At 43.7% G+C, this 18,456-nt stretch overlaps 1 protein-coding gene across 1 annotated transcript in view; it reads right to left on the bottom strand.

Annotated features, from left to right (window-relative positions):
* The window catches only part of igf2r (insulin-like growth factor 2 receptor), a 223,644-nt gene that overhangs the window by 134,832 nt on the left and 70,356 nt on the right, over positions 1-18,456 (bottom strand). Inside the window, exons 10-12 of the mRNA XM_063056606.1 lie at positions 16,056-16,159; positions 12,700-12,861; positions 5,817-5,975 (exon numbers count right to left, since the gene is read on the bottom strand). Of these exons, the coding sequence (XP_062912676.1) occupies positions 5,817-5,975; positions 12,700-12,861; positions 16,056-16,159 (425 nt within the window). The remainder of the gene's footprint in view (positions 1-5,816; positions 5,976-12,699; positions 12,862-16,055; positions 16,160-18,456) is intronic.

The raw sequence follows: 18,456 nt of genomic DNA, 5'->3' as shown, positions 1-18,456 counted from the left end.
TTTATGAACTAACCTCCTCTCTCCTTGTCTCTTCAATTTGATTCCCACCACCCAACCATTCTAGTTTAAAGTCACCTCAGTAGCCTTCGCAAATCTCACCGCCAGGATATTGGTCCCCCTAGGATTCAACTGCAACCCGTCCTTTTTGTGCATATCCCACCTGCCCCAAAAGAGGTCCCAATGATCCAGAAACTTGAATCCCTGCCCCCTGCTCCAATCCCTCAGCCAGGCATTTATCCTCCACCTCATTCCATTCCTACTCTCACTATCCCGATATTATTACCTTTGCGGTAAATTCTAGTTATAGCCCTGAATTCAAGAGCCAGGAAGTTACAGCTTTATAAAACTCTGGTTAGGTCACAGTTAGGGTATTACTGGTCACCTCATTACAGGGAGGATTTGGAGGTTTCAGAGAGGATGCAGAAGAGATTTACAAGGATGCTGCCTAGCTTTGGAGTGTGTACTACGAGGAAAGTTTGGACAAACTGGGGCTGTTTTCTCCAGAGTAGTAGAAGTTAAGGGGGAGACATAATTGGAAGTTTATAAATTATGTGAGGACAGTAGACAACCAGCATCTTTCTCAGGATTGAAATGTCGAGTAGTAGAGGGCACGTATTCAAGATGAGAGGAGGAAAGTACAGGAGCTGTGCAAGACAGTTTTTGGTTTCATTACACAGAGAGTAGTGGGTGCCTGGAATACACTACCACAGGAGGTGAACATACAAGTAATTAAGACACTCCTAGATAGGCACATGACTATGCAGAAAAGGGACGAATGATAATGGTCGATCTATGGGAAAGAGGATTCATTAGGTATCGTTGGCATGTCAGGCGTGGCAGAGTAACCCGCTGCAAGGAGTTTGCACATTCTCCCATGACCACGTGCAATCCCTCCAGGTACTCTGCTTTCCTCCCCACTTCCAAAATATATACGGCTGAGGTGAAGTTCTGGGCATGCTACGTTGCTAGAAGCATGGTGGACCCAGCACATCCTCGGACTGCATTGGTTATTGACGCAGCACAACATACTTCACTGCATGTTTTGATGTACCCGTCAGAAATAAAACTACTCCTAAATCTTTAATTGGTTCAGTAAAATATCATGTGCTGCACTTGATACTTTTCCTCAATTCCATGAAAGAAAATCAAACATAAATTTAAAACATTTTGGATATACAGATTACAAAGTCCTTAACTTTAAGTGACTTTAACTTCCCTAATATTGATTGGCACCTGATTAGTCCAATGGTTTAGATGGGGCAGAGTTTGTTAAGTGTGTCCAGGATGGATTCCTGTCACAGTATGTTGACAGGCTAACTGGGGGAATGCCATACTAGATCTAGTATTAGGTAACGAACCGGGTCAGGTCACAGATCTCTCAGTGGGTGAGCATCAGGGGGACAGTGACCACCGCTCCCTGGCCTTCAGCATTATCATGGAAAAGGACAGAATCAAAGGGGAAGGGCAAATTATGAGGCTATAAGGCTAGAACTTGCGGGTGTGAATTGGGATGCCGCTTCTTTTTACATTGTACATCAAAGATTTGGATTATGGAATAGATGGCTTTGTGGCTAAGTTTACTGACGATACGAAGATAGGTGGAGGGGCCGGTAGTGCTGAGGAAACGGAGAGTCTGCAGAGAGACTTGGATAGATTGGAAGAATGGGCAGAGAAGTGGCAAATGAAGTACAATGTTGGAAAGTGTACGGTTATGCACTTTGGCAGAAAAAATAAACGGGCAGACTATTATTTAAATGGGGAAAGAATTCAAAGTTCTGAGATGCAACGGGGCTTGGGAGTCCTCGTACAGGATACCCTTAAAGTTAACCTCTAGGTTGAGTCAGTAGTGAAGAAGGCAAATGCAATGTTGGCATTCATTTCTAGAGGAATAGAGTATAGGAGTAGGGATGTGATGTTGAGGCTCTATAAGGCGCTGGTGAGACCTCACTTGGAGTACTGTGGGCAGTTTTGGTCTCCTTATTTAAGAAAGGATGTGCTGACATTGGAGAGGGTACAGAGAAGATTCACTAGAATGATTCCGGGAATGAGAGGGTTAACATATGAGGAACATTTGTCCGCTCTTGGACTGTATTCCTTGGAGTTTAGAAGAATGAGGGAAGACCTCAGAAACATTTTGAATGTTGAAAGGCATGGACAGAGTGGATGTGGCAAAGTTGTTTCCCATGATGGGGGAGTCTAGTACGAGAGGGCATGACTTAAGGATTGAAGGGGTCAGAACAGAAATGCGAAGAAATTTTTTTAGTCAGAGGGCGGTGAATCTATGGAATTTCTTCCCACGGGCAGCAGTGGAGGCCAAGTCATTGGGTGTATTTAAGGCAGAGATTGATAGGTATCTGAGTAGCCAGGGCATCAAAGGTTATGGTGAGAAGGCGGGGAAGTGGGACTAAATGGGAGAATGGATCAGCTCATGATAAAATGGCGGAGCAGACTCGATGGACCGAATGGCCGACTTCTGCTCCTTTGTCTTATGGTCTTTTGCAGGGAAATGTAATATGGCCATGTGGTCAATGTTTAGGGATCTCTTACAGGATGTTAGGGATAAATTTGTCCCGGTGAGGAAGATAAAGAATAGTAGGGCGAAGGAACCATGGGTGATGTGAGGTGGAAAATCTAGTCAGGTGAAAGGCGGCAGCATACATGAGGTTTAGGAAGGATCAGATGGGTCTATTGAGGAATAGGGTAGCAAGAAAGGAGCTTAAGAAGGGGCTGAGGAGAGCAATAAGGGGACATGAGAAGACCTTGGCAAGTAGGGTAAAGGAAAACCTCAAGGCATTCTTCAATTATGTGAAGAACAAAAAGACGACAGAAGTGAAGGTAGGACCAATTAGAGATAAAGGTGGGAAGATGTGCCTGGAGGCTGTGGAAGTGAGCAAGGTCCTCAATGAATACTTCTCTGCGGTATTCACCAATAAGAGGGAACTTGATGATGATGAGGACAACATGAGTGAGGTTGATGTTCTGGAGCATGTTGATATTAAGGGAGAGGAGGTGTTGGAGTTGTTAAAATACAATAGGACGGATAAGTCCCCGGGGCCTGACGGAATATCCCACAGGCTGCTCCACGAGGCGAGGGAAGAGATTGCTGAGCCTCTGGTTAGGATCTTTATGTCCTCGTTGTCCACGGGAATGGCACCGGAGGATTAGAGGGAGGTGAATGTTGTCCCTTGTTCAAAAAAGGTAGTAGGGATAGTCCAGGTAATTATAGACCAGTGAGTCTTACGTCTGTGGTGGGAAAGCTGTTGGAAAAGATTCTTAGAGATAGGATCTATGGGCATTTAGAGAATCATGGTCTGATCAGGGACAGTCAGCATGGTTTGGTGAAGGGCAGATCGTGTCTAACAAGCCTGAAAGAGTTCTTTGAGGAGATGACCAAGCAAATAAATGAGGGTAGTGCAGTGGATGTGATCTACATGGATTTTAGTAAGGCATCTGACAAGGTTCCATACGGCAGGCTTATTCAGAAAGTCAGAAGGCATGGGATCCAGGGAAGTTTGGCCAGGTGGTTTCAGAATTGGCTTGCCTGCAGAAGGTAGAGGGTGGTGGTGGAGGGTGTACATTCAGATTGGAGGATTGTGACTAGTGGTGTCCCACAAGGATCTGTTCTGGGACCTCTACTTTTCGTGATTTTTATTAACAACCTGGATGTGGGGGTAGAAGGGTGGGTTGGCAAGTTTGCAGATGACACAAAAATTGGTGGTGTTGTGGATAGTGTAGAGGATTGTCAAAGATTGCAGAGAGACATTGATAGGTTGCAGAAGTGGGCTGAGAAGTGGCAGATGGAGTTCAACCTGGAGAAATGTCAGGTGGTACACTTTGGAGGGACAAACTCCAAGGCAGAGTACAAAGTAAATGGCAGGATATTTGGTAGTATGGAGGAGCAGAGGGATCTGGGGGTACATGTCCACAGATCCCTGAAAGTTGCCTCACAGGTAGACAGTGTAGTTAAGAAAGCTTACGGGGTGTTAGCTTTCATAAGTCAAGGGATAGAGTTTAAGAGTCGCAAGGTAATGATACAGCTCTATAAAACTCTGGTTAGGCCATACTTGGAGTACTGTATCCAATTCTGGTCACCTCACTATAAGAAGGATGTGGAAGCATTAGAAAGGGTACAGAGGAGATTTACCAGGATGCTGCCTGGTTTGGAGAGTATGCATTATGATCAGAGGTTAAGGGAGCTACAGCTTCACTCTCTGGAGAGAAGAAGGATGAGAGGAGACATGATAGAAGTATAGAAGACTTTAAGAGGAATGGATAGACTGGACAGCCAGCATCTCTTCCCCAGGGCACCAGTGCTCAATACAAGAGGACATGGCTTTAAGGTAAGGGGTGGGAAGTTCAAGGGGGATATTAGAGGAAGGTTTTTTTACTCAGAGTGGTCGGTGCATGGAATGCACTGTCTGATTCAGTGGTGGAGGCAGATACACTGGTGAAATTTAAGAGACTACTAGAGAGATATATGGAGGAATTTAAGGTGGGGGTTATATGGGAAGGAGGGTTTGAGGGTCAGCACAACATTGTGGGCCGACGGGCCTGTACTGTACTATACTATTCTATGTTCTTAATGACTGATAACGAGTTTGTATTATCCTTGTTTATTAATAGAACTGAGAAACATATTGCCTTTACAGCCCATTTTCATTTCTGATCTAACCAATCTTAGTGGCTTGCAGTTTACCTGATAATTAAAATATCACTCAACACAATGACATTACTTTACATCGTTTTCTGGTGTCCCAGCATTGCCTGTCCTCTATCTCTGGGAAGGACAGACTGTTTGTTTCCAATATTTCTCCCTTTTGGAGTTCTGTCTTCAGTGCAGTAGAGTTCACACTGACACATACACCCATTTTTAATGGGGTTGCCAATTAGAGGATCCAGAGGAGAATAATCCTGGGAATGAAAGGGCTAATGAACCAGGAGCACGTGATGGCTCTGGACCCCTATTCCTTCAAGTTAGGAAGAATAAAGGGTGATCTCACTGAAGCCTATCAACTATCGAAAGACCCAGATAGAGAGGATGTGGAGAGAATGTTTCCTATAAAGGGGGAGTCTAGGACCAGCAGGCATAGAGGAACACCCCTGTGGAAGAGAAATGAGGAGGGGAAGATAAGTTCTTGATTAGTGATGGCGTCAAAGGTTTGGGGCAAAGATACAAAAATAAATCAGCCGAGGTAGAATGGTGGCCCAGACATGATAGGCCAAATGGTCTAATTCAGCTGCCATGTCATATGTCCAGCTGCACAGAGTTGATGACAGAGAGACCTCTTGTGCAAGTAGTTTCTTTGGGGATGAATTAATGAAATGACAGAGCTGCCCTGAGAAAGCATTTGTAATGTTAGTTGAATCACAAACATTGTGGTGATCCAGCTGGGACAGCATTCCAGAACAGAGTATTTAGGGAGATTTTGAAAGACTCGGGAGGTGCTTGACCCTTTAGTAAAGTAATTCCCTGAGAGATGCCTGGGAGAAGACTAACATTTAAGAGTTTTTCCACAATTTATTTTGACAATATTGGGATGTAGGGATCCTGTGAAGTGGATTTGAGGTTTAAAACCAGTCTATAAAGGGAAAGGAATTGTCGGTGTCAGATGTCAACAGATCGTTTCTGCTCTCCCCACTGAGTTCCCACCAGCAGCTTGTTTGAGCACCTGCAATCCCATGCCTCTATGACAGACCCGACCTGAGATCATTCCTGTATCTTATTCATCTTCATAGCTGCTTCCCAGAGTCAAGGGTTTCAGAAGTCCTTTTGCACCTGTATAATGAAATTGACAGAACATAGAACCTGCACTCACCTACAGAACAGATCGCTGCATCGGCAGGGCATCCTGTTGTCTGATTATCCTTCAGTATATTGTGGCATACATTAATGTAAATCTGCATGTGGTCAGGCCTCCAGTTGCTGTCCAGCACCTCCCAGTTCCGTGTGTTGTCCGACTCGGGAACATCGCTTGCTGCACATTAATTTCCAACAGGTCTTTAAAAATGTGCATTACTTGCCACCACTTTTACAAATGCAAGTCAGCCTGTAGTGCGGTAGCTGAAGCCTGGCCTTTGCTGATCCTATGCCTTATGGTCTCATATTGTACAGGTGGAAGGGACAGGCATTGCACAAAAGAACATTTTTCTCTCACCACAATGGTGCACCTCATCACCTGCACCCCAGAAGCATTGTCTTCCTCCCCTCCCCCACCAATGAGCTGTGGTGCACAGACAATGCCTACATGTACAGAAACAGAGTTCCAAGTCACTGAGGTTTATCAGATAGGTGTTCCACTCAGTATTTGCATGAAGACACTATCAACTTGCTTCTGTTGCACTCCAGTGATGGAGTCTAGAAAACATGGACCACTTCACGTGAACAAACGCATCAGAAATAGCAATGGCTTGCCACGTGGCCCAGCAAACCTGCTCTTTAATTTAGTATCAAGACTGATCGACATAACTAGTTTCCTGGGTAATCTCAAACCTTCAATTCCCTTTATATCCAGAAATTGATCCATTACGAAATGGAACAAAGTCAAATAACAAGCTTCCATGGAGGATTTCAAAAATTCGCAATCCTGCATGAAGACAAGACACTGGAGGAACTCTGTAGGTCAGGTAGCATCAGTGGAGGGAAATAAACAGTCAACATTTTGGGCTGAGACCCTTCATCAGGACTGGAAATAAGAGGGAAAGGTCTTGGCCTGAAATACTCTTTAATTCCCTCCCATAGATGCTGCCTGGCGTGCTGAGTTCCACTAGCATTTTGTAGGTATTACTCCGGATTTCCAGCATCTGCAGAATCTCTCACATTGAAGAAAATTTCTCATTTATTTACTTATTGACAAGCTGCATGGAACAGGTCCTTCCAGTCCTGTGAGCCACGCCACCCAGCAATCCCCCGATTTAATCACAGGCTAATTTACAATGACCATCATCTTTAGACTGTGGGAAGAAAGCCACTGGGTAACTGGGAGAACATCCTTACAGGCAGCAGTGGGAATCGAACCTGTACTGTAAAGTGCTGTGCTACCCACTACACTACCATGCCGCCCATCTCGGGCCTGTCCAGCCTACCCCATTATTCGGGGACTGTAACTCCTGGCCCTATGATCCTCAGCCAACCTCCGCTCTGCATAAAGCACCGCAGGCCCCAGGAGTTAATGGCAGAGGGAGATATCACCACCAGTGCCCTAGTACAAAACTGGGCAGCAGTTATCTCTGTTCTTACCTTCAGCACTTCAGAGCAATGCAGAGGCCACAAAAGCCCACCAAGTGAGACAGTGCCAGATCAAAATCTCCCTCAGAGCAACATCCCTACCATTGAGGCACAGTCAGTTCTACAGCCAACATCATCCTGAAAGCAAACTATTCCAAGATCCGATAACTGGGTAGAGAAAGCAGGGAGAGAACAGAAAAATTTTGGATATTTTTGAAACTTATCCAAATTGAAAGGCCCAGACACATTGGAAGTAGAAAGGGTGTTTCCTGTAGTGGAAGAGTCCAGGAATGGAGGGCATCATCATTATGTGTCATGCCGTGTGACATGGGCAATCATGGTCACATGACAATGATTGCTCTTGGCAAATGTTTCTATACAAGTGGTTTGCCATTACCTTCTTCTGGGCAGTGTCTTTGCCACACTGGTGAGCCAGCCATTATCAACACTCTTCCAACTTTGTCTGCCTTGCAGCAGTGGTCACGTATCCAAGACCCACCTGCTCCCATGGCTTCACATGACCCTGATCCAGGGGGCTAAGCTGGTGCAACAACTTGCCCAAGGATGACCTGCAGGCTAGTGGAGGGAAGGAGTGCCTTACTCCTCCTTTGCTAGAGATGCATCTCCACCCTGCCACCCAGAGCAGATGGCACAGCTTCAGAATTGAAGGTCATCCTTCAGAACAGAGATGAGGAGGAATTTATTTAGCCCATGGGCAGTGAATCTGTGAATTCATTGTCACAGACATTTGTGGAGAGATTATGGCAACAAATCCAGCATCTGCAAATTTTCTCTTGTTTTTAAAGTAGAGGTTGGCAGGTTCTCAATTAGTAAAAGCATCAAAGATTACGGGCAGACAGTAGGAGAATACGGTTGAGAGGGATAACAGCCACAATGGCAGAGCAGACTTGAAGGGCTGAATGGCCTATTTCTGCTTCTTTGTCTTATGGTGTTAAAAATTGCAACATCGCCACTGACACGTGGAATTCCCCTCCATGAGCTCTCCAGTTGGAGAAGGTACATTCTCAAGTCCGATGCATCAGATAGTACATAGAAATCCTGCACAAACAAATCACTTCTCAAATACATGCACTTCCTCCTCACCTGCTGAAGAGGCTGCAGGTCCCACAGTTCTCAGACCAATCACAGCCCAAGAGGAAGCCATCCTTAACCAAAGGACTGCCCAAGAGCATCAACCGTTTTGGGTAGATGACCTAGAACAAAGCTCGGACCTAACTTTATTTATTTATTGAGATGCAGCGTGTAGCAGGCCCATTGAGCAGCATTGCCCAACAATGCCCCCCCCCCACCCCCGCCAATTTAACACTAGCACAGGACAATTGACAATGACCAATTAACCTCCCAACTGCACATCTTTGGACTGTGGGAGGAAACTGGAGCACCCAGTGGAAACCCACACAGTCACAGGGAGGACGTACAAACTCATTACAGATAGCAGTGGGAATTCAACCTGGTTCGCTGATACTGTAAAGCGTTGTGCTAACCACTACACCACCATGAGGTATAAACACAAATGTATTCTACAGATGCTGGGAATCGAGAGTAACACACACAAAATGCTGGTGGAAGTCAGCAGTTCAGGCAGCATCTATGGAAAGGAATAAAGAGTGGATGTGGCCCAAAATGTCGACTGTTGATTCCTCTCCACGGATGCTGCTTGAACTGCTGAGTTCCACCAGCATTTTCTGTGTTGCTTAGACCAGACTTAGCCTTCTAATAGTTTACATGGTCAATTTAAAACTTAGTTATCACGTGACATTTCCTTTCAAATATTTGTACTGAAAATGGTGTCACCACCTACATGGTACCTGCTAACTTAGAACATCTAAAAGACTTTATCCATTGCAATTTCTTCTAGAACACTTTCCCTTTTTAGCTCCGAAATGTCAAATCAGAATGTAGAGATCGTCACCAATTCCTAACTACATCTACATGCCAGTGAGGGTAGGAATAGGATGCTCTGGAGGATGAACAAGTGGCTGAGGAACTGGTGTAGGGGGCAGGGTTTCAGATTTCAGGATCATCTGGGGCAGGTGGGACCTGTACAAGAGAGACGGGTTACACTTGAACTACAGGGGGACCAATATCCTTTCAGGGAGGTTTGTTAGTGCTATTGGGGAGGCTTTAAACTAGGTTTGCAGGGGAATGGGAACCAGAGTGCCAGAGCTGACAGTGTGGCTGGGGTGAAAATAAATGATGTTAAAAGTTCAAGCAAATCCGCTGATAGAAAGGTTGTGAGTGGTGGTAAAAATCTTCTGAGGTGTATATATTTCAATGCTAGGAGTATTGCGGGGAAGGCGGATGAGTTGAGGGCGTGGATTGACACGTAGAATTACGACATTATAGCAATTAGTGAAACTTGGCTACAGGAGGGGCAGGACTGGCAGCTTAATATTCCAGGGTTCCAATGTTTCAGATGTGATCGAGGCAGAGGAATGAAAGGTGGGGGAGTAGCATTGCTTGTTAGGGAAAATATTACAGCAGTGCTCAGGTAGGACAGATTAGAGGGCTTGTCTGCTGAGTCCTTACGGGTGGAGCTGAGAAACAGGAAAGGTATGGCCACATTAGTGGGTTTGTATTACAGACCACCCAATAGTCAACGAGAATTGGAAGAGCAAATCTGCAGAGAGATAGCAGGCAACTGCAGGAAACATAAAGTTGTGGTGGTAGGGGATTTTAATTTTCCATATATTGATTGGGACTCCCATACTGTTAGGGGTCTAGATGGTTTAGAGTTTGTAAAATGTGTTCAGGAAAGTTTTCTAAATCAATATATAGAGGGACCAACTAGAGGGGATGCAATATTGGATCTCCTGTTAGGAAACGAGTTAGGACAAGTGACGGAAGTCTGTGTAGGGGAGCACTTTGGTTCCAGTGATCATAACACCATTAGTTTCAACTTGATCATAGACAAGGATAGATCTGGTCCTAGGGTTGAGGTTCTGAACTGGAAGAAGGCCAAATTTGAAGAAATGAGAAAGGATCTAAAAAGCGTGGATTGGGACAGGTTGTTCTCTGGCAAAGGTGTGATCGGTAAGTGGGAAGCCTTCAAAGGAGAAATTTTGAGAGTGCAGAGTTTGTATGTTCCTGTCAGGATTAAAGGCAAAGTGAATAGGAATAAGGAACCTTGGTTCTCAAGGGATATTGCAACTCTGATAAAGAAGAAGAGGGAGTTGTATGACATGTATAGGAAACAGGGAGTAAATAAGGTGCTTGAGGAGTATAACAACTGCAAGAAAATACTTAAGAAAGCAATCAGGAGGGCTAAAAGAAGACATGAGGTTGCCTTGGCAGTCAAAGTGAAGGATAATCCAAAGAGCTTTTACAGGTATATTAAGAGCAAAAGGATTGTAAGGGATAAAATTGGTCCTCTTGAAGATCAGAGTGGTCGGCTATGTGCGGAACCAAAGGAAATGGGGGAGATCTTAAATAGGTTTTTTGCATCTGTATTTACTAAGGAAACTGGCATGAAGTCTATGGAGTTAAAGGAAACAAGTTGTGAGATCATGGAAACTGTAGAGATTGAAAAGGAGGAGGTGCTTGCTGTCTTGAGGAAAATTAAAGTGGATAAATCCCCGGGACCTGACAGGGTGTCTCCTCGTACCTTGAAGGAGACTAGTGTTGAAATTGCAGGGGCCCTGGCAGAAGTATTTAAAATGTCACTGCCTACAGGTGAGGTGCCGGAGGATTGGAGAGTGGCTCATGTTGTTCCGTTGTTTAAAAAAGGATCGAAAAGTAATCCGGGAAATTATAGGCCAGTAAATTTAACATCGGTAGTAGGTAAGTTATTGGAGGGAGTACTAAGAGACAGAATCTACAAGCATTTGGATAGACAGGGACTTATTAGGGAGAGTCAACATGGCTTTGTGCGTGGTAGGTCATGTTTGACTAATCTATTGGAGTTTTTCGAGGAGGCTACCAGGAAAGTGGATGAAGGGAAGGCAGTGGATATTGTCTACATGGACTTCAGTAAGGCCTTTGACAAGGTCCCGCATGGGAGGTTAGTTAGGAAAATTCAGTCGCTAGGTATACATTGAGGGGTGGTAAATTGGATTAGACATTGGCTCAATGGAAGAAGCCAAAGAGTGGTAGTAGAGAATTGCTTCTCCGAGTGGAGGCCTGTGACTAGTGGTGTGCCACAAGGATCAGTGCTGGGTCCATTGTTATTTGTCATCTATATCAATGATCTGGATGGTAATGTGGTAAATTGGATCAGAATATTTGCTGATGATACAAAGATTGGAGGTGTAGTAGACAGTGAGGAAGGTTTTCAGAGCCTGCAGAGGGACTTGGACCAGCTGGAAAAATGGGCTGAAAAATGGCAGATGGAATTTAATACTGACAAGTGTGAGGTATTGCACGTTGGAAGGACAAACCAAGGTAGAACATACAGGGTTAATGGTAAGGCACTGAGGAGTGCAGTAGAACAGAGAGATCTGGGAATACAGATACAAAATTCCCTAAAAGTGGCGTCACAGGTAGATAGGGTCGTAAAGAGAGCTTTTGGTACATTGGCCTTTATTAATCAAAGTATTGAGTATAAGAGCTGGAATGTTATGATGAGGTTGTATAAGGCATTGGTGAGGACGAATCTGGAGTATTGTGTTCAGGTTTGGTCACCAAATTACAGGAAGGATATAAATAAGGTTGAAAGAGTGCAGAGAAGGTTTACAAGGATGTTGCCGGGACTTGAGAAACTCAGTTACAGAGAAAGGTTGAATAGGTTAGGACTTTATTCCCTGGAGTGTAGAAGAATGAGCGGAGATTTGATAGAGGTATATAAAATTATGATGGGTATAGTTAGAGTGAATGCAAGCAGGCTTTTTCCACTGAGGCAAGGGGAGAAAAAAAACCAGAGGACATGGGTTAAGGGTGAGGGGGGAAAAGTTTAAAGGGAACATTAGGGGAGGCTTCTTCACACAGAGAGTGGTGGGAGTATGGAATGAGCTGCCAGACGAGATGGTAAATGCGGGTTCTTTTTTAACATTTAAGAATAAATTGGACAGCTACATGGATGGGAGGTGTATTGAGGGATATGGTCCGTGTGCAGGTTAGTGGGACTAGGCAGAAAATGGTTCGGCACAGCCAAGAAGGGCCAAAAGGCCTGTTTCTGTGCTGTAGTTTTTCTATGGTTTTCTATAGTTTTCTATGGTTTCTAATTACCTTCCTTATATTAAACAAATCACGATGCAAACACTGTCAAGAACCTGAATGTTTGGTACACTGCAAATTGCACCAAGTGTAGGAAGATGGCAGGGAAATTAGGGTCTGTTGATGGACGTGAGAAAAGAAGTTACAGGTGAATGGGTACAAGAAGGGGTTTGAGGGGAATACTCAGCCAGCACAAGAGCAGGACATCAAGTCTGAGTTTCACACAAGAAACAAGCATTGTGGACAACTGGATCTTTGCCAATGTTATTAACTTCCAAACGTCTAGAAGTAGGAAGCCTTACCTGCATATCGAGTCAATGGTGAGAGGTCATATCGCTTCTTTCTATCAGAGGTCTGACAGGGAAGGTATTTTTCTTTCACGCAAGCATACTTTGTACCCCAGTCAAAGATATACGTGCAGTCAACTTCAGCAACAAATTCTGGATTACCCCTTCCTTCATTGGCTTTGGAAGAGAATAAACCGCATCAAATAGAGGCAGCAAACACCGATCCACATAACAGATTTGCAACTGAACGGCTACACAAACTTCATTCAAATTACAATAGTCTTACTTTGAATCTAGTAGTCCACAGATTTCCAGCTGACAGAAGTTCAGTGCAATGACAAGTTTGAAGGAGTGCATTGATGTTTACATAAAAAATTACTTTTGATAATAGGGCAATGGACCTTGAGTCAAAGCTAGGATAGTAAAGTTGCAGTGTACGGCCAAGTGAGTGCTAAGCTTACATCAGTGATAGCCCTGCTCAAGCTTAACTTCTCATTATGTTTACAAAACTTCATCTAAATCTGCAACTTAAAAACATCCAAACTCTTTGTCAGGTCGTACAACAAAATGATACTTTAAGGCCTAAACGTGAATATCAGACGATAAGACATAGGAACAGAATTAGGCCTTTTGGCTTGTCAAGTCTGCTCCACCATTCAATCATAGGTGGTTTATTTTCCTTCTCAATCCCTTCTCCATGTAAACTTTGATGCCTTTACTGATCAAGAACCTATCAATCTCACTTTAAATATACCCAATATCCCACAATTGGAAACATCTTCCCTAGGTCTACTCGATCTAGGCCTTTCAATATTCAATGGGTTTCAATGAAACTGCCCCCTCATTCTTCTAAACTCCAACAAGCTCACATCCTTTTAAGTTTTTCTGGGTTTCCAGGGATGGTTTTGGGGACAAACATGAGATATAGGGGTCAGATTAATGTTTCAGGGACAAGGTTATGGGGAAATTAGAGGAAGTTAAGGACAGGACAACATCTCAAGTCTTCATTCCATGCTTGAAGGACAGAGGCATGACTATGGGTCATCCATGAACCTGGCCAGGATGTACAGCCAGGACAAAGGACAAAGGCTGGTGGCTTCCCCAAGGTTAAAGAGTTGTCAGCAGGTTCTGGACTGGGAGTTCTGTGCTGGGGGAGGAGCAAGATCTGATGTCCACCCACCCACCCCCGGGTTCGCGAATCAGTAAGGACGAAGTTCAAGGCTTAGCTTGGGGTCCCAACATTGGTGGGTCCAGTGTTCCAGGGCTGGTGTACAGTGACCAGTGGGTCCTGGGTCGATAGCATGAATCAAAACCTGAGGGTTGAACCGGAAGTCCAGAAGTCAACGCCCATTCGCCTGACCCAGCATCTGAGATTCCCTGCGATAGTCAATGTCTGAATCCTGCTCCACTGGTGGCCAAATAATACAGAGAGTCTCAGGGTTCGGGGACTGTGTGTGTGCGTAGGTGGCAGGGAGGAACTGGCCTTGTTTTGTTGTGCTTGTGTTGTTCTGTCAAACATTGTGGACAAGCTACGTTGGCACCAGAATGTGGGGTGACACTTGCAGGCTGCCCTTAGCACATCCCCAGATGCATTGATTGTTAACGCAAACATTGCATTTCACTATACCTTTCAAACTACATGTGACAAACAAGCTTGAATCTTGAACCCTTTGATTTCTTGTAAACCACTTCTGGACCCTCTCCAATGGCAGTACATCTTTTCTTATATATATGGCCATAAACTGCTGAAAATACTCCAAATGCAGTTTAACCAAAGCTTTATAAGACCTCAGTATTACATTCTTGCTTTTATATTCTGGACCTCTCGAAATGAATGACTACATTGCATTTGCCTTCCTTACCACCAACTCAACCTGCAAGTTAACCTTAAGGGAATCCTGCACAAGTACTCACAAATCACTTTGCACCTCTGATTACTGAATTTTCTCCCCATTCAGAAGGTAGTCTACACCCGATCCCTCTACCAAAATGCAGCACCATACACTTTCCTACACCATATTCCATCTACCAGTTCATTGCCCATTCTCCCAATCAGCCCAAGTTCTTTTTCAGACTCCCTACCTCATCACTACCTGCCCCTCCACCTAAAATTGTATCATCCACAACCTGGCAACAAAAAAAATCATCAATTCTGTCATCCAGATAATTAACACATAATGCGAAAAGTAGCAGACCGAACACCACTAGACACTGACAGCCAGCCAGAAGAGCTCTTTATTCCCACTCTTTGCCTTCTGCCAATCAGCCAATCCTCTACCCAGATATTACTGCTTCTGTTTCTTTGCATCATAATGAACAAAGCTTTCTGCAATCAGACCAATACTGAACTAAATATTGCTGCAAGACAAGGAATAGATTAACGGCTTTCTTACACAAAAGAGCAAACTATTTACCATTATATATCACCTGAAGAGGTGCAGCCAGAATGGAGTTTATCCAAAATTCTACTACGCTAGGCCAAGAGCATTTCTTTTCCCACTTTCTTGTCACTTAGTTCTGTTCCTATCTCTTACAGTCTTAAATATTTTGAAAACACTAATACTGGCCTTTTAGTTATGAGAATATGGAAGGTGTTGCTAACTAGTGGCTAAAGCAGAGAACACCAACATCATGTGGGGAAAATTACACATTCGTGAGAGAAAGTCATTGGCAGGTTTTGGAGACTTAGCGGAAGAGAAGAAAAAAAAATCAAAAGTTGAACAGCTGGAGATAAGTTATGCCAAATGCCTTGGTTTCAGGGTGTTAATTCTCCAACTCATCTTCACGCAACCAATTCCGCAAAATTAGTCAGTTGTAAGATTACTGGTATACGGATCAGGCTTGTCAGAACAAAATTGATGCTGGTAAGAATAAACTGTTGAAGGCAGCGACTGATAATTATCAACTTCACAAGACAATGAGTCAGATACATCACGATACAAGTCCATGCTGATCTTCAATCACCAGGCCTATATTCATTCTGCAGTTTGTATTCGCTCCGCATTCTCATCAATTCCTCGAGCTCCTTGCTCTCACCTACACACTCGGGGCAATTTACAGCGGCCAATTCATCTACTGAATTGCACATCTGTGTGACACAGGATCCAAAGGAAACCCATGGAAACTTCACAAAGACAGCACGGGAGTTCAGGACCGAAGCTGGTCTCAGCTGCTGAGGCAAGCCAGCTGTGCTGTGCCAGCTCTCTACGGTTCAGATCACTGAAACTGGAAATTCATTTAGGACGAGGCAGCTTCAGGACAAGACCAGTACCAACACCCTCACCCCCAAGTCTTAAAAGTTCTTAGTACAAATTAGAGCTAGATGTAGTTTTCTCTTAAGTTTATAACGCCACACAAATTATTAACCTTACCAGCTGTTTCATTACAGTGGAAGTTTATGATAGTCATCCGCCGAAATCCCGAACTACAAGAATTTCCATCAGGTAACGTTAATGTCAGGTCACCATCTGAATACCTGTTTTATACAGAGATATACTTGGAAGGAGCACAAAACAACAAACCACATCAAATGTTTCACATTACATTCAATATCTTCCAAAGATAACATGAGATGGTTAATGAGTTTGGTGGTTGAGGCATGGTGCAGGTGGGGGTGGGGGGCATGAAACGGGATGTCAGAGGCAAGCTGTGTTTTTATTTTCATAAACGAAATGCGAGGTGTGTGCCGCACTCAGCCAGAGGGAAACACAGTAGAGACTCCGAGATAATCATGTGAACGATGCAAAAATGGGGGGCTATGTCATAACCATGGATTAGATTGATCTTGGAGTAGGTTATAAGGTCAGAACAACATCATGGGCTTGAAGGGCCTTTGCTGTGCTGTAACGTTCTGTGTTCTAACATCTACTACGGTTGAATTGCCAGGTCCATTTTAGTGAGCATCTGTAAAGCAGTGCCACGCCTTTACCAGAAAGGAAGGCTGGTTTGATGAAGGATCGCGGAGCAAATTAAACACAGACAATGGACTCTTGAATTAAAAACTTAATCCTCCCCTAGGGAAATGGGAAAAAAGCTCTATAGTCAGTTGAAGGCTGAGGCCCAACAATGAAAGAACGGAAGAACAGGTGGTGGGTAGAAAAAGCCCAGAAGGACTAGTGACCAGCTACAGTAAAACTTCGCTCAAAAAACACACTCGGTACTTTGGTGATGATGGCAAGTTCAAAAGGCTACATACAGTTGAAGTCAGAAGTTTACATACACCTTAGCCAAATACATTTAAACTCAGTTTTTCACAATTCCTGACATTTAATCTGAGAAAACATTCCCTGTCTTAGGTCAGTTAGGATCACTACTTTATTTTAAGAATGTGAAATGTCAGAATAATAGAGAGAATGATTTATTTCAGCTTTTATTTCTTTCATCACTTTTCCAGTGGGTCAGAAGTTTACATACACTTTGGTAGCATTGCCTTTAAATTGCTTAACTTGGGTCAAACATTTTGGGCTGCCTTCAACTGAAAACAAACGCCTAACAGCAGCCAATGGCCCCCAAAATTCATGCACAGTCTGAGAGAAGAAATTGCACTCTGTACAATAGCTGGGAGTTGCCCACAAATGCCAGAGTGTGCCCACAAATGCCAGAGTGGTGGGCAATAAACATAATTAACATGTTAATCATTAGCATTCTTTTTGAGAGGACTAGAATATAAAAGCAAGGATGTAATGCTGAGGCTTTATAAGGCAATGGTCAGACTACATTTGATGTATGTGAGCAATTTTGCACCCCATATCTAAAAAGGATATGCTGGCGAGGGTCCAAAGGTACTCACAATGATCCCAAAAATAAAAGGGTTAACGTATGAGGAGCGTTTGAGGAGCTTGCACTTGCAGGAGCTTAAAATGAGAGAGGATCTCATTGGAACCTATTAAGCAATCAAAGACAGAGATAGAGTGGACATGAGAGAACAGAGGAGTCTAAGACCAGAGGGCACAGCCTCCGAGTAGAAGGATGACCCTTTAGAACAGAGGTGAGGAGGAATTTCATTAGCCACAATTCTTGGAGAATCTTTGAAAATCATTGCCACAAGCAGCTGTTGAGGCCAAGTCAATGGATATATTTAAAGCAGTGGTCAACAGATTCTTGATTAGACAGGGCGTCAAAGGTTATGCGAACAGGTCAGGAGAATGGGGCTGAGAGGGATAATAAATCAGCCATGATTGAGTTGCAGAGCAGATCGATGGGCTGAATGGCCTAATTCTACTCCTATATCCAATAGACTCTGCAAGACTCCTATATCCACAGTCATATCAAGCAACTACGCATGGAAAACTTCAGAAATGAGTCAGTGAAAAATCAGAAGGAAATCACAGGAAATCTGAAAGTACTGGAAATCCTCAGTAGGTCAGGCTCTACCTATGGGAGGAGAAGCTGCGATAACGGTTCAGGTTAGCTCAAATAGGATGATGTCTCTGTCAGGGTAAAACCAGGGTGACCATTGTTGGATCTCTCTGTTTCATTTTAATTGTCCCTTTCTTTGCAGTTTAACAAATACCTGCTAATATTTTAAGTAGTCCATATACAAATAAATTTTACAATGTATAATTCTGGAAGCAATGTTCTTTCATTAAGTAAATGAGTATTTTCTCATTGGTCCATTTTACAGCATCATTGAATAAATATTTTCTTATTTTGGGTATAAAAGTAGCTGTTTTATGCTAGGCACCATCTTTAGTTCCTCTCTTTTTCTAAGTAGCAGTCACTGCCACTGTTCATTGTTCTATCAACTCTTAATAAAACTATTGTAAAGTAACA

This window comes from Mobula hypostoma, chromosome 8 (assembly GCF_963921235.1).
Source record: "Mobula hypostoma chromosome 8, sMobHyp1.1, whole genome shotgun sequence".
Taxonomy (NCBI): Eukaryota; Metazoa; Chordata; class Chondrichthyes; order Myliobatiformes; family Myliobatidae; genus Mobula; species Mobula hypostoma.
This window is presented reverse-complemented; position numbering and strand designations above follow the sequence as displayed.